Source organism: Pteropus vampyrus, unplaced genomic scaffold, assembly GCF_000151845.1.
Source record: "Pteropus vampyrus isolate Shadow unplaced genomic scaffold, Pvam_2.0 Scaffold59, whole genome shotgun sequence".
Taxonomy (NCBI): Eukaryota; Metazoa; Chordata; class Mammalia; order Chiroptera; family Pteropodidae; genus Pteropus; species Pteropus vampyrus.
The window spans coordinates 2,377,501-2,391,656 of NW_011888840.1; the positions used below are offsets into that span (position 1 = coordinate 2,377,501).

The window sequence follows — 14,156 nt, forward strand, 5'->3', positions numbered from 1 at the left end:
CTCCCTTGCCCCTGCCAACTACTGGTTTACTCTGTCTCTACGGATTTGCCTATTCTGGACATTTCATGTAAATGAAATCATACAACACGTGGCCTTTTGTGACTAGTTTCTTTCATGTAGCATGATGTTTTCAAGGTTCATCCATGTCGTAGCTGGAGTGAGTGCTTTTTTATTTTTTTGGCTGAATAATAAATATTCCATTGTACGCATGGACAATATCCATTCATCAGTTGGTGGATATTTGGGTTGTTTTCATTTTTTGGCTATCATGAGTAGTGCTGCTATGAACGTTCATATGCAGCTTTTTGTTTAGACACATGTTTTCATTTCTCTTAGATATGTACCCAGGAGTATAGACTCCCAATTTCTCTACATTCTCGTGAACAATTTTGATTGTAGCCGTGCTAGTGGGTGTGAAGTGGTTTTGATCTGCATTTCCCTTATGACTAATAATGTCATATATTCATTGGCCATTTTTCTATCTTCTTTGGAGATCATGTGGTTAATGTCTATTCAAAGTGTTTTCCTGAGCCATATTTTCTTGGTTTTTAATATATCATGTAATATTTTGGTAAAAACTAGACATTTTAAATAACATAATATAACAAATCAGATTCTTCTCCTTCCCCAGGGTTTCTTGTTGTTTCTTTGCTTAGTGACTTTTCTGAATTAATTCTGTAAAATCTCTAGTCTTTGTCATTTGTAGCCACTGAAGTCTCTATTCAGGTAGCTTAGTGATTGGACAGAGATTTCCTTAGATGCCTTAAACCTCTAGTCTTTGCCAAGGGTTCTGTGTGCATGCTGTCGGGGCATGCCTTCAACACTCGATTTTGCAAAACCTCATTTCACTGCAGTTGAGAGTTCAGGATATTCTCAAGTCTAAGCATTCAGACAGCCCTTAGCATGTGCACAGCCGTACACATGGCCTTAGCATGTGCATGACCATACACATGGCCTTCTAGAGCCCTAGGAATCTATGAGAGTTTTTCAGAGACCCCTGTAGACATCTAATTCCCCAGCTTTCTCCATAAAGCTTTATGATTAGCCTATTGTTTGTTCTGGATCCACTGCCTCTGGCAGCCAGTATATTGAATGGTTTCCTCCGATTGTTTTCAGCAAATGTCCCCAGGGAAAAGACATTTGGAAGTAGGTAAGTTCTGAGTCAGGTCACAGAAAGACAGTCTTGGGAGTAGAGTCCTCCAGAACTACTCGATCATTTGACAGTTCTCCTGGAACAGGACTTTGAAAAAACACCAGCCGCATTTTGCCCCTCCATTGGTTGCCAGGCTACTAATGTTCAAGACTAATGCAGACCTTAAGGGTTGGGTAGAATAGGAATAATGCAGATTAAAAATGCTGTAAAGCTGGCTGTTCTTAACCAGGATTCAGCCATTTTATGAATAAATGCCCCCCACCCCCAGATTGCTACAAGCCTTCAGTTAATTTCCGGAGTTCTGAAAAAGTTGGTTTTGCCAGGATTCTCAATGTTTTATGGAGGAGAGAATTTTCAGATTCTCTTATTTTCACTGATGTCACTGATGTTTGATTTTATACTTTGAAAATTAGATGATTTACGGTTTTTATTTGTATGCATATTAGTATTCTGGGGGAAAAGAAAAGTCATTTTTGTGTTCTAGCATTATTATATAGACCAGTGATTTTTTTTCAACAGAATTTTACTAGAAATCAAGAAGCTGTTGCAAAAGAAATGAGAGAAGATGCAGACACCTATAGACGAAAAGTGGATCTTGAAGAACACACATTTCATAGACTGTTAGAAACAGATGAAACTCAGAACCAAAAAACTCAGAAGGTAAAAATATGGTAAATTTAGTGTACATATAGAGGGGGAAATTTCCTTCTGTCATCTTTTAAAAGAAGGAATTCAAAATTAAACTATAAAGTCGAATTAATTCATTTCTTTGCTTCGGTTCTCACAGTTCCTAGAATCTCACATTATTTATTTACAAGTGACTTACTTCATTGACAGCCATATACGTGTGTCTTTTATACTTTTTGAGAATTTTAAGACTTAAAAGAAAATACAAAGGAAATAGTAACTTTATAAATTGTAGTATCTTACTGTGTTATGTCTCAGAAATTGCCCCTGAGTAAATTAGTTTTAAATATCAGGCTTCTGTCTGGCATATAAGCCAGCATTTTCAAAGTGTAGTCTCTAAAATATTAATAATTGTTATTCAATAAAATAGGAGATGACAAGAATTAGAAATGCTGTGTTACAGTTAGGTTTTTTTCATGCCAAATTTGAGGATATGGTCCATTATGAATCTTTGAGAAAAATTCCCAAACTTATTTTATACAATTTCTTGTGGAGAAATTCTGCCTTAAATGAATGAAATAGGATTTGAGACCTTCAAGAAAGAACTTTTTCTATCATCCCTTGACCAGCATGTTAAGTGGGTCTACGGCAGGGCCGAGCCCCGGTCCAGAACCAGGACCGGTAAAGAGTTCCCCACATCCAGCTCTGCAGCAGTTCCTTGGCTGATGCCCCCGGAGTATCCTACCTGTCTCTTTTTCCTTAAAGACTTTTCTAGTCTGTAAGAATGGGCTCTTTTGACTCCTCTTCAAAGGGTCGAATGTGGAAATTGTTTAATCCCGCCTGTCCCTTAACACAGATGTTCGCAGCCGTGGCTGTACATTCAGATCACATGAGGGGCTTCCTAAAAGTGCCACTCTCCAGCCACCCCAGAGACTGGATTGATTGGTTTTTGTGGGATCTGGACATCAGCTTGTTCTAAGCACTCCGAGATGATTGTAATATGCACCTAGGGTTATGAACAGCCGCCCTAGACACTTGGAGACATTAAGAGAGTAAATCGTAATTACATATAGTGTGACCTTATTACTGAAATTTACAATTTTTCTTAGTTAATTGAAGAGAACTTGGCAAAAGCTGAACAAGCATGTCTAAATACTGACTGGCGAATTCAAGCTTTACATAAACAAAGATCTGATGATTTACAACGACACGAACGTTACCAGGAAATGGCCAAAATCCTTCGGAAAAACAGAAGGAAAGAAATAGAAGTATTAAATGCAATGATGGAGGAGGAAGCTAATAAGGTAAGAATGTGTTTTAAACTTCTTATGATTGATTAATCATTTAAATTTTGAAATATTATGGAACCAAATGACAGAGGCATCAAACCAAATAATTTGTTGTTGGAAAATATCATAAAGATGGTCTAATTTGAATAGGTATTGCTCAGAGAAGAAGCCCAATGTTGATGCTACCTAAAAATGACTAAGCGTCTTTCTCATTTGCATTCGTATGTCTCAACTTCTCAGCTTCCTGGATTTGTTCTGGTTGATTGCATAATATTTACCAAATTCTTTATACTTAGAACATAAAAGATTTTGTAGTTAAGAATTATGTATGGTTGCTAGTAACAAAAACCAAAGTAACAGTGACTATAAGCAAAATAGAAGTTTGCCTTTTTCACATGAAAGAAGTCTGGAGGTAGGCAGACCAGGTGGTATCTGACTCCAAGGTCATCAGGAAACTGCCTCCGTCGACCTTTCTGCAGTACTTCTGGGTCTGTGTCTTTCATTCTCAAGGATACCTTACTGTCCACGATAACTGGAGTTTCAGCCATCACATGAACATTCCATTCCGCAGGAAGAAAGTAGGGCAGAAGTGCAAAAGGTTCCACCTCCCAGTTTAGACAATTCCTTTTGAACTCCTTTCCAGAAGTCCCATATCACATTTCTAGCCACATTTGTCTGCAAAGGATGTTGGAAATGTAGTATTTTTAGCAAGAAGCATTATCATCCCAAATAAAATTAGAATTCTGTTCCTAAAGAAGAATCAGAAAATGGGTTTTGAGGAGACAGGAGTATAAATCACACATTCATATCTTTTGGTTTATCCTCCCTGAGCAGCTCTGGGACTATGCTCTGTACATATTGTAGACACAGTGGCCTTCCCTGAGGGCAGTGACGAACTAGGGAGAGATCAGGAACTAGGTAACTGGCTCGAGTTTATTCCTCTTTCTGCTGCTATATCACAATGTCTTTTCCGAAAACTTTTCATAATATGTTTCCTTCAAGTCACTATTCCAGTTTCATTTTCCTCCTACCTCATCCCAGGGCTCTGAGGCCCTGTTATAACCCTTTCACTCAAGGAAAATTGTGGTGGAAGCCTACATCTTCCAGGTAAGGATCGCTGACACTAGGACTAGACTGTGTAAAATTAAGTGCTAGTCTCCGTTGGGTAAAATGGTATTTTTGACAGTAGACTGAGAATCGTTGTAAGGGCTGTTCATGTTATGCAGAGAGCCCCGCTTGCTGTCTAGTGCCCCGGGTTCTAAAGCTAGCTCGACTGTTGTGTGGCCTTGGAGGGTCACTCAAACTGCTTCCTCATCAGTAACAGGAAAGGCATGGATCTGTGGTACCCCCGGCCCTAATGATTCTTTAAAGTTTCTGTTATTTAATGCATATTTAATTCATTAGCTTTTCTATAACGTAAAAATGTTATGTGTGTTTGCATATAAAAGCTGTAGCATCTCTAGAACATTGCTAAGCTTTAGGACTTATATAGTATTTTAAATTGATTATTTTAGTTACCCCTTGAGCTAATTTTAAGATTATTGTTTTCTTACTTTAGGAAGAAGAAAGTAGGTTTTTGTTTTGGGGGTTTTTTGTTTTGTTTTTTAAATTTATTAGTTTCAAGTATACAGTACATTGGTTAGACATTTATATAGTTTATAAAACGATCCCCCTAATTGCTCTTTCTCCCCTCTGGCTCTCTACCTAGCCAGTACATTAATGCTAACTGCATGGCCTATGCCCATCTATCAACTACTAATTTGTACTTCTTTAACCCTTCACCCCATTCTCCCAGCCCCCAACCCTCTGCCCTCTGGCTGTCACCAGATTGTCCTTTATTTTCGTGTTTTCAATTAGTTTGTTCTTTTTGTTCCTTAGATTCTGCTTATAAGTGAAATCATATGGTACTCATCTTTGTCTGGCTTCTTTCACTTAGCATAATAACCTCTGGGTCCATCTATGAAAGTAGGTTTTATTATGTAGTCATTATGCATACCAGAGCTGGACAAAGAATTCATTCCACATAACTTGACCATAGCTAACACTGCTTGTGAGAGACAGGAAAGTTGTTAAGAGAGTAAATCCTAAGATTTCTCATCACAAGGAAAATAATTTTTCCTTGTTTTCTTTTCTTTTTATTGTCTCTATATGAGAAGATAGAAGTTAGTTAAACCTGTTGTAATCATTTCATAATATATATAAATCAAACCATTATGCTGTATGCCTTAAACTTACACAGCGACATATATCAATTATTTCTCAATAAAATGGCAGAAAGAAGAATTCATTTTCTGAATTTTGTAGACTTTATTATTAAGGCATAGCATTCAAATTAAATGAAACAGTTGCCATTAATTTAAAAAAACTAGTTTAATCCCATAAGATTTGAGTTTTAAAATGTATTGAAATGAATGCTTATTTCAATGACAGTGGGGACCTGTATTGTGGGCACACGACACTCTGAGGTACCGAGTGGAACATCAGAAGGGCCTCTGCTTTCAAGGTTCTTCACCAGCCTCGGGCCAAGGCAGACACCCAAATTACCCTAACACCAAACAGACCCTCCGTGTCTTGGGAGTATAAAAGGCCGTGCAGTAGAAAAAACACAAGGCGTCTTCCACTGCAGGAACTCACATTACCACAGTTTTTATGTGATTTTCTTTCACTTATTTGTATTTAGTGGGAGGAAGCTGAAGAAAAAGACTTTTGTTTGAAATCAGAAAAGAAAGCTTCTGCTCTTTCAGATGCATCTAGAAAGTGGTTTCTAGAGAAGGAGTTAGACGATGCTTTGGACCATGCTCCGCATCTGTATGATAAAGGTGAGTACCCACGAATGCCCTTTCCTCAGCGACATTAGAGAAGCATTCATTTAAAATGGCCTGTTCTCATGGATAAATCCTTGCGCAAGTATATTTTGGCACTTTTATTCAAATTATTGCTCAGCTAAAAGGTAATCACTAGTCACCATTTTTTTTGGTCAGAAAGAGTGGGCTGAAGCATTAAAAACAGCTCCGATCAAGAAAAATTTCCCAGCTGTCCTGTAGAATTGTTTGATTACATGATGGCATGATCCTTGGCACCCCCTTAGTGTACTCGAGTGCGATTTGTTCCCAAAGTGCTATTTCTAGCTTTTTTCAGTAAAAATCTGTGCTTTGCCAATAGCTGATCCTTAAAACAATAGTATATTAAAGTGGCACAAGGAAACTTAGAGGATATAATCAAACGTTAGCTTTTGGTGCAAGGCTTATAATGGCATCAACTGAAAAATCAAAGTTGTAATTCTAAAATAGTACTTTTACTAAATTTGTTTGAGTCTTTTATAATGTATATCTATTACTTTTTTAAATAACAGCCTATCAATTATATCGATATGTAATTCACATTCACCTATTTAAAGTGTATAATTCAATAGTATTGTATTACCATATATTAAAAAAGTATATTCAGTTATACAGTCACACTACAATCAACTTTAGGAAATTTTCAGCACCCCAAAATAAACCCCATACCCATTTGCAGTGATTCCCCATTTCCTGTCACTCTCCCCATCCCCTACCCCGGCAACCACTAACCTCCTTCCTGTCTTTATAGATTTGCCTAGTCAAGAAATTTCATATAAATGTAACCATACAATATTGTCCCTCGTATTGACTTCTTTCACCTAGCGTAATGTTTTGAGGTTTATTCACGTCATAACATGTATCAGTACTTCATTTTTTTTTATCGCCAATAATATTCCGTTGTATGGATGATCCACATTTTATCCATTTATCAGTTGGTGGACATTTGGCTTGTGTTCACATTTTGGGAATTATGAATAATGCCGCTATGTGCATGACTTTGATAATTCACAGATTTAAAAAGTAAAAATATAGGTTAAAAGCTGTCATCATTGAATTCTGCCTACTTTTGAAACCCCTCATTACCTCTTACACTTTATTTGTTTTATTTTTTATTGCTTACAGCACCTGGTATTCCTAGGTAGTCTTTCATCCAAGCTAACCAGGCCTGACCCTGCTTAGCTTCCGAGATCAGACAAGATCGGGCACGTTCGGGGTGGCATGGCCATTTTTTTGTTTGGTTGGTTGTTTTGTTTTATTTTAGGCAAGGCAACCCTTGGTTGACCTCACAGATTGCAAGGACCTTGTCAGCTTACAATCCCTTATTTTTTTATTTTTTACGCCTACGGCACCTGGTCCTCCTAGGCGGTCTCCCATCCAAGTACTAACCAGGCCCGACCCTACTTAGCTTCCGAGATCGGACGGGATCGGACTTGTTCAGGGTGGCTTGGCCGTAGACACCTCTTACACTTTAGATTTAGGTCCCAGATAGCAAGCAGAGCACTTGAGGAAAGTGGAGAGAGTAGAATGTGACTCTTTGCACAAATTATTTAAAGTTAGATCGCAAAAGATACTGGAGCTGCCACTTCTCCCTATCCCTGTCACACTTACCCCTACTTTAGAAAGAAAAAAAATTCAGGGTTTTAGAGAACGTACGGATTTGGGAATAGAAAAAGAGAAGAAACTGCAAAAAGCTTCTCTCATCAGTCGCCTTCCTACGAGCTGGCCCTTCCGCGTCCCTGCTGCTTCCTGCCGTGCTGACTCAGTTGTTTTTAACTTTACTAAATTTCACAAATGAGAACTTGGTTAATAATCATCCATTTTTCAAAAAGTAACCATGTAAGGATTTGGTATTTCTTTAATCAGGGTGTATAAATTAAACCGGAGTCATTTAGTCCTAAAACTGGGAGATAATCAGCTGTAATTAGGAAGATGGCATTTTGATTGGAGGTGCTGAGCATTGGTTTGCCACGCGGGGCCTGGAAAGGCAGCACCAGGAAGTAGGAGACGTAAGAGTGTGCCAAGGACACACCGGAACATTGCTGTGGGCCGAGGGGGACCGTTAGCTGTTTGAACAGATGATACGCACAACATGGCCCTTTGGGAAGATGACTTAAACAGCTGTGGGCAGGATGGATTCAGGAGGACAGATGAAAGGCAGGGAACTGAGATCTCAGATTTGGGAGGAGCTGAAGAACCAGCATCTGATAGGTGAGTCATCTCTGCAGCAGGGTCATCCAGCCCATTCCGGAGCACTCAGAGCTGGCGAGCTCCTCACTCCATTTTCTGCCAGTATTTTACCTAAAAGTTATTTTTTCTTTACGTAAAGTCGAATCTATTTTTTTTTCCCCTTTCCTTTTTCTCTTTCCTTTCCTTTTTTCTTTCTTTCTTTCTTTTTTTTTTTTTTAATTCTCTCATTAGAAACTTCTCTGGAGCAATGCGGATCACATTTACCACTGCTGCACCGTGACAGCCCTTCAGATATTTGGCGATAGCTGTCACATTCCACTTCCACACCAGTTCAGATTAGTCATTTGGTAATTAGTCAAATTGTCTTAATGACTCATGGAGCTAAAACTGAGTTAAGACCCTTAGCTAAAGCCCTTGAGGTTAGGTGAAAGCAGGCATCTTAATGAGTCAGTGTGACCCAAACAGCCTGGGCCTGACTCACGAGGGTTTGGACCCTAGCGATGGGAGCAGAAAGGAAGGGACAGTTGTAAGTGACGTGAGGATGAAAATTCAAAGACTCTGGTGTCTTGTTTCATGTAAAGCTGTAGGAATTCGGGAACAGTAAAAATACAGCAGAAGGATGAATATAAATTTTTAAATGAGGGGAGCAATTGATTGAAAAATAAGGGGAGGCACCAGTTGGTGTGGAACACGGCCCTGCTACTACCCTAGGAGGTGTCAGGAGAAACGTGCCTGTCGCCGAGGGTTCTAACTAGGCCCTGCCTGGTTAAAGCCAGCAGTGAGCAGCCACTGTAGCCACTCAGGTAGGGCTTGCTCATCACATTTCATAATCCCTTCCAATAAACATCTGGGATCTCTATTCCAACATCTATATTTTTGAGTTGTCTGTTGGTTTTTTATTTTAGCTAACGGTGTTTTTAAAGTACTTCACTGAAACATCCACTCAGCTCTTAGTTCTAAAGGCGCTTTCCTTGCCTTTTGAATAGTGTCATATTCTGAGAATAGAAAAGTAAGGGCTTTTTATCCTTGGCAATTTTAACTACTAGAGACCATTGGGAATTGGTAAAGGCTCTACTCACTCTCAAACATCCTCTTTATCTTCTCACTTTTATAACAGTAGTGCCCAGATGCCAGAATGAACAGGTTGCCTCAAGCTGTTTGCCTAAAACTTCACAATTAAACGATTTTTCTGAAGTGGATTCCTCGACTTGGAGTAAGTTGATAAACAAGAAATATTTCTTCTGTTATTTTAAATTTAGCACTATTTAAGCAGGGTCATGACTTGAATTACATTTATAGCACGTCGATGCCATTTTCCCGGAGCATCGATCATGGAAGTCCTCAAATGGAGGCAGCAAGATGCCCAGATTTCCCGCTGGGGGAAAAGACTGGACCAGACTGAAACCCAAGTTAAGAAAGTTTGCCAGACTCATTAATGCCTCTGCATTTCTTCGGCCCCAGCACCACCGGCCATAATATGTAGTTGGAGGCTCCGATAGCAGTCAGTCACTAACTAAATTAGTGATATTCATAATTGTTTTACTTCCTTGTGAAAAGAAAATCTCAGCCTTAGTTTTCAAGGCTATTACCTACTTGAATTTTCTTGACTCTGTTCTGGGCTGGACTGGGCTCCCTCCAACAACCATTGCAAGCACGTGCTCGCTGTGGGCGCTGCCAGCACAGCTAAAGTCGGACGGCTGAAGGCTCATGGCTTCATGCTGACGAGTTGACTTTTGATCCCTTGACTTGATTCACTGGAGGTTTTGTTCATTTTTGTAAGGGGTGGGGTAGAAATATCTTACGGAAGTGTAGTCACAGCACTGGCCCGTAAAGGAGCTAACAATTTTCCCTATAAAGTACTTGATTTGTTTTATAAAAGTGGGGGAGGGGACAAGAAGCTCCGTTAGACTTTATTTTAGTTGACTTTTTCAGTATAACTATTATATAGACGAACAGAATTTAACAAGGTCTTCTTTTTGAGTTCTTTTAGAAGGATAAATTTCCGTTAATGTCCCCTAAAGACCATTAGGTATAAGAAATATACCTAATAATATGTCATGAGAATCCAGTGTTGTGTAAAATATTTTTGCTAACTCCTACTCTTATATGCATCTATAAATTGTGTCAGAATAGGAATTAAACCAAAAGTCATGCATAAGTACAAATGAAAGTACAAGAGATTCTCAACTGTTCTCTGTTCTGACACGTCAGAACTTTTTAACTAGATAATTCTAAATTTGAAAATTAACTGAGGACATTTGATAAGTTTACATTATTTAGAAGCAAAACAAAAAACATAAAAGCTGTATTCATATGGGAAAAATAGTTTTCAGAAATTGAAGCAGTTTGGATGAGAAGTGTATTTTTAAGGTGCTTCATTTTTCAAATTCCAGTATGTACTAGTTAGCCTCTCTAAATCAGTATGTAATGGCTCTTATACTTGGATACGTTATAATAGCAGTCCCCAACCTTTTTGGCACCAGAGACCGGTGCTCCTATGAGAATCTAATGCCTGATGATCTGAGGTGGAGCTGAGGCGGTGATGCTGGCGCTGGGGAGCGGCTGCAAACACAGATGAAGCTTTGTTGCTCACTGGCCCGCCGCTCACCTCCTGCTGTGCAGCCTGGTTCCTAACAGGCCACAGACGGGTACCAGTCCGCGCCCGAGAATTGGGGACCCCTGCATTATAATATTTTAATCTTGATCCTGTACTCTCTCTGTGTTAGCCATTATGAAAAGCATTTGGTTTGTTTTTATTTAATCGTTGGGAAGTAGTACCGGTGTGTACAGTATTCATTGGCAACTTGAAATGCCTTTTTTCATTACATTAAGCAAACGAGTGAGGAAACTTGTTGTTGCAAAGAACTCAGATTCACTCTTGGACAAGCTTGTTTTTAATTTAAAAGATTGTCTATATCTCCAAATCAAAAAAAAAAATGCTAAATAACCAAAAGCAGATAATTTATCTGATAGCATTCATTTAATTCAACAAATAAATATTTGACTTTTAAATAGAACCACATAGGACCAGGTAATAAATATGTCAGGCTTTTGTTTAAGAAATTTGGTTTTTAGAATATTCATTTCATTACTGATTTTTACAACACATTTTACCTTTAATATAGATGCTGTATCATTGCTAGCATCAGAAAATTAAATTATTGTTCATTTTAAATTTTGTTTTCAAGCTTCTTTAAACCAAAGAAAAATACAGTGGGACGCCATGGAACGGGATCTCATGGAGAGAGTGAGAAATCTTCGCCGGAGACTCACGGCCCAGGCTCGTAGCAGATGCCAGACACCTCGTCTTTTGGCCACATAGGAGGCTGGTGACCTTGAGAGAGTCAGGGAGGGAGATGACTATTTTGCAATCAATGACACTGATTTTTTAGATTATTTATTTTACATTTTTATAAAGATCAACCTTTTGTATAGAAAACTGTGTGTATAAAAATTATGTGCTCTATTTAATTCTGATGCTTTTGGCTTATAAATGGCTTCTTGTACTTTTCACAATAAAAAACATTTTGAAACTATTAAAACTTGCGTTAGGCTCTTTCTGGTAGCACAAACCAGCATAAACCTCAGTCACTAGTTGAAGAGAGTTTATTTGAAAGATACACCGAGAGATAAAGAGCAGGAAGCCATCTCAACACCTGTACAACCAGGACCAAGAGAGAACTCAGCAGGGACTCTAGAGCACTGTCCCCCAGCAGTGGGAGCTCCTCGTCACCAGTGACCCCACCACGGTCATAATAACATCGGTGTCTCTGTCTCTGCCTCTCCTGACAGCACCAGCCGTTCCCACCTTCTCTGGCTCTTAGCTCCACGACAGGGCTGTGCCGTCATGTTGGGCAGATTACTCCTCTGAACCCGTTGCCACAAGAAGAGTAGGAGTAGCTCGTGCACTCGATGTGAGGATGACACGATGTAACGTACTTGAAGTTCCTGGTACAGGGCTTGACAGTAATGTGCCATACATAGTAGGAATTCTTTTTTATCTGAGTCTAAAAACAATCTGATGGTAACCCAGATATTCTCAGTAAGCAGAGTGCTCTCTTGTCCAAGAGTCAGAGTTCTAAACTAAAATCCCATCACTGTGTAAGGCATTGGTTTCCCAAGAGCACCTTCCCCGGCCCAGTTTCCTGTTCATTTTCAGGCAGTTACAAACGCCTCGATGGGTCAGGCCAGTGTGTTCGGCAACAGGAAGTCACAGGATGCGAAATAACAGGGTACAATGGGAACTTGGGTGAACTAGAATTGGCTTGCTAAGGGCTTTCAAATTATGAAATACTGTGATTCTGCCACCTGGGATCAGCTGTAGGTTGCCAGTTTTTCACCTCTACTTCACCGATTTTACTGTGATGTATACTTAACTCAGCTTCGTTTTGCAACTACACACACACGCATGCGCACATACCACTTTTATAGTATAAAATTTCATTTTTAAACAGGTTCTGTTCGTTCAGTAAAAGCGAGTTATACTCACCCAAATGACGTTCTTTATACCATTCCATTTTCTCTGAACCTGTAGTTCTCCCAACAATAATCTTGATAAAGTCTCTGCCTTAGCAGATCTCAGATACTTGACTAAATCTCTTTGGCCGTATGTGCTCGGTTGGCATTTTAAAGGTTATCGCATTTAATGAAACACGAAATGCATTTCTGATTATCTCTTCCTGCTTCTCGGCTTTGCTCTCCTCAGCCTTACCCCCATTTCTTTCCAGTGTGAATCCTCTGGGAGCTGAATAAAGCTTGAGCGTGGCTAAAATTCTCACACTGGCTGCGTTCAAAAGCTGCTCTCAAGTACTCCCTTGCGTGTGTGAAAGAGCAATCCTGAAAGGCCTTTTCATATTTATTACATTCGTAAGGTTTCTCTCTGGTGTGAACTGTGCAGTGTTGAATCAATTGGAGGTTTTAGCTAAATCCCTCTTCACATTGGTGACATTTAAAGAGTTTCCGTCCAGTATGAATTCAGTGGTGTTGAAAAGATTGGTTAAAGGCCTTTGCTCGGTATATCCATACTGTTTTTCTCTGGTATGGATTCTCTGATGCTGAGCAAGATTTGAGCATTTGCCGAAGGCCTTTCCACAGCAATTCCATGCTAACCATTATGGCAGTGACGATTACTACCAGGACTGCCAAAGGCTTGATTTATTAGTGCGGTGCACTCACTACAGATTCTGGACTTGATGTTTAATCTCATCAGTCTGTGTCCAATCAGGAGACAAACCACACGATAATTTGAGCAGAAAAAGTTTAATGTAAAGAGTTATTAAACTGTGATAGAGGAGTAAGTACACATAGATGTAAAGAGAATTCTGAACAGTGCCTAGGATTGAGGGAGAGTAAAGAAAGGACAAGCTTGGAAGGGAGGCCCCTCCTTCCCCAAGGCTCAGGTTCAGACCTGGCGGGAGAAGGCGTGGTTGCAGACCACTGGATAGTGGGGGCGTTGGCTCGGTTTCCCAGGCCAATGCTGGGTCACAGTCCCCTGGCCTCGGGAGGTAAGTCTGGGCTGCAGGCAATCCGAGGCTGCTGGGTAAAAGCACATAGAGAGTCATGGCATCAGGACCTGAGAGTGGTTGGGGTGGTGTGTACAGTGGCCAGCACAGTCCATGTCAGGAGGGCCACCGGAAACCACCCCTCTGGGGCACAGGCAAACCAAGGCTGGAAGGCCGGTGCTGAGAGTGCGTCTCAGGGCACTGCCACTGGCACTAGACCTAGGACATGTCCTGGCCATGTTGGGAGGACTGTGGCGAAGTGGTCAGGCTGAGGATGTGAAGTCACTAAGATTGCACTCTGGGCACACTGCTAGGACAGAGCACGATCGGGTGTCCCCACACACTCATGCAGCAGGTGGACTATAACGCAGGAACAGGAGTTAGCAAAACAGCACACTGGAGCTGGGAAGAGACGCCCATTCCGCCTGCCCTGTCCTCCAGCACCCTCTACTGACAATTTAAGGGTGCATACCATGAAGAGAAATGCTTGAAGAGTTGGGTGGGTCTGTTTGGGGGAGCAAGTACTGAAGAGTGCATTGGAGCTGAGAGGCAATAA

The 14,156-nt window shown here is 40.2% G+C and overlaps 1 protein-coding gene and 1 non-coding gene across 2 annotated transcripts in view; one reads left to right on the forward strand and one right to left on the reverse strand.

Moving 5' to 3' along the window:
- TBC1D31 (TBC1 domain family member 31) overlaps positions 1-11,641 on the forward strand; it is a 55,250-nt gene extending 43,609 nt beyond the window's left edge. Inside the window, exons 19-23 of the mRNA XM_011360825.2 lie at positions 1,673-1,813; positions 2,890-3,084; positions 5,750-5,888; positions 9,217-9,312; positions 11,288-11,641. Coding sequence (XP_011359127.1) covers positions 1,673-1,813; positions 2,890-3,084; positions 5,750-5,888; positions 9,217-9,312; positions 11,288-11,421 — 705 coding nt within the window. The 3' untranslated portion in view covers positions 11,422-11,641. The remainder of the gene's footprint in view (positions 1-1,672; positions 1,814-2,889; positions 3,085-5,749; positions 5,889-9,216; positions 9,313-11,287) is intronic.
- Positions 7,250-7,368, reverse strand: LOC111740199. The gene has a single exon (XR_002780539.1). It is a non-coding gene; the product is annotated as a 5S ribosomal RNA (ribosomal RNA).
- Positions 11,642-14,156: the final 2,515 nt, after the last annotated feature.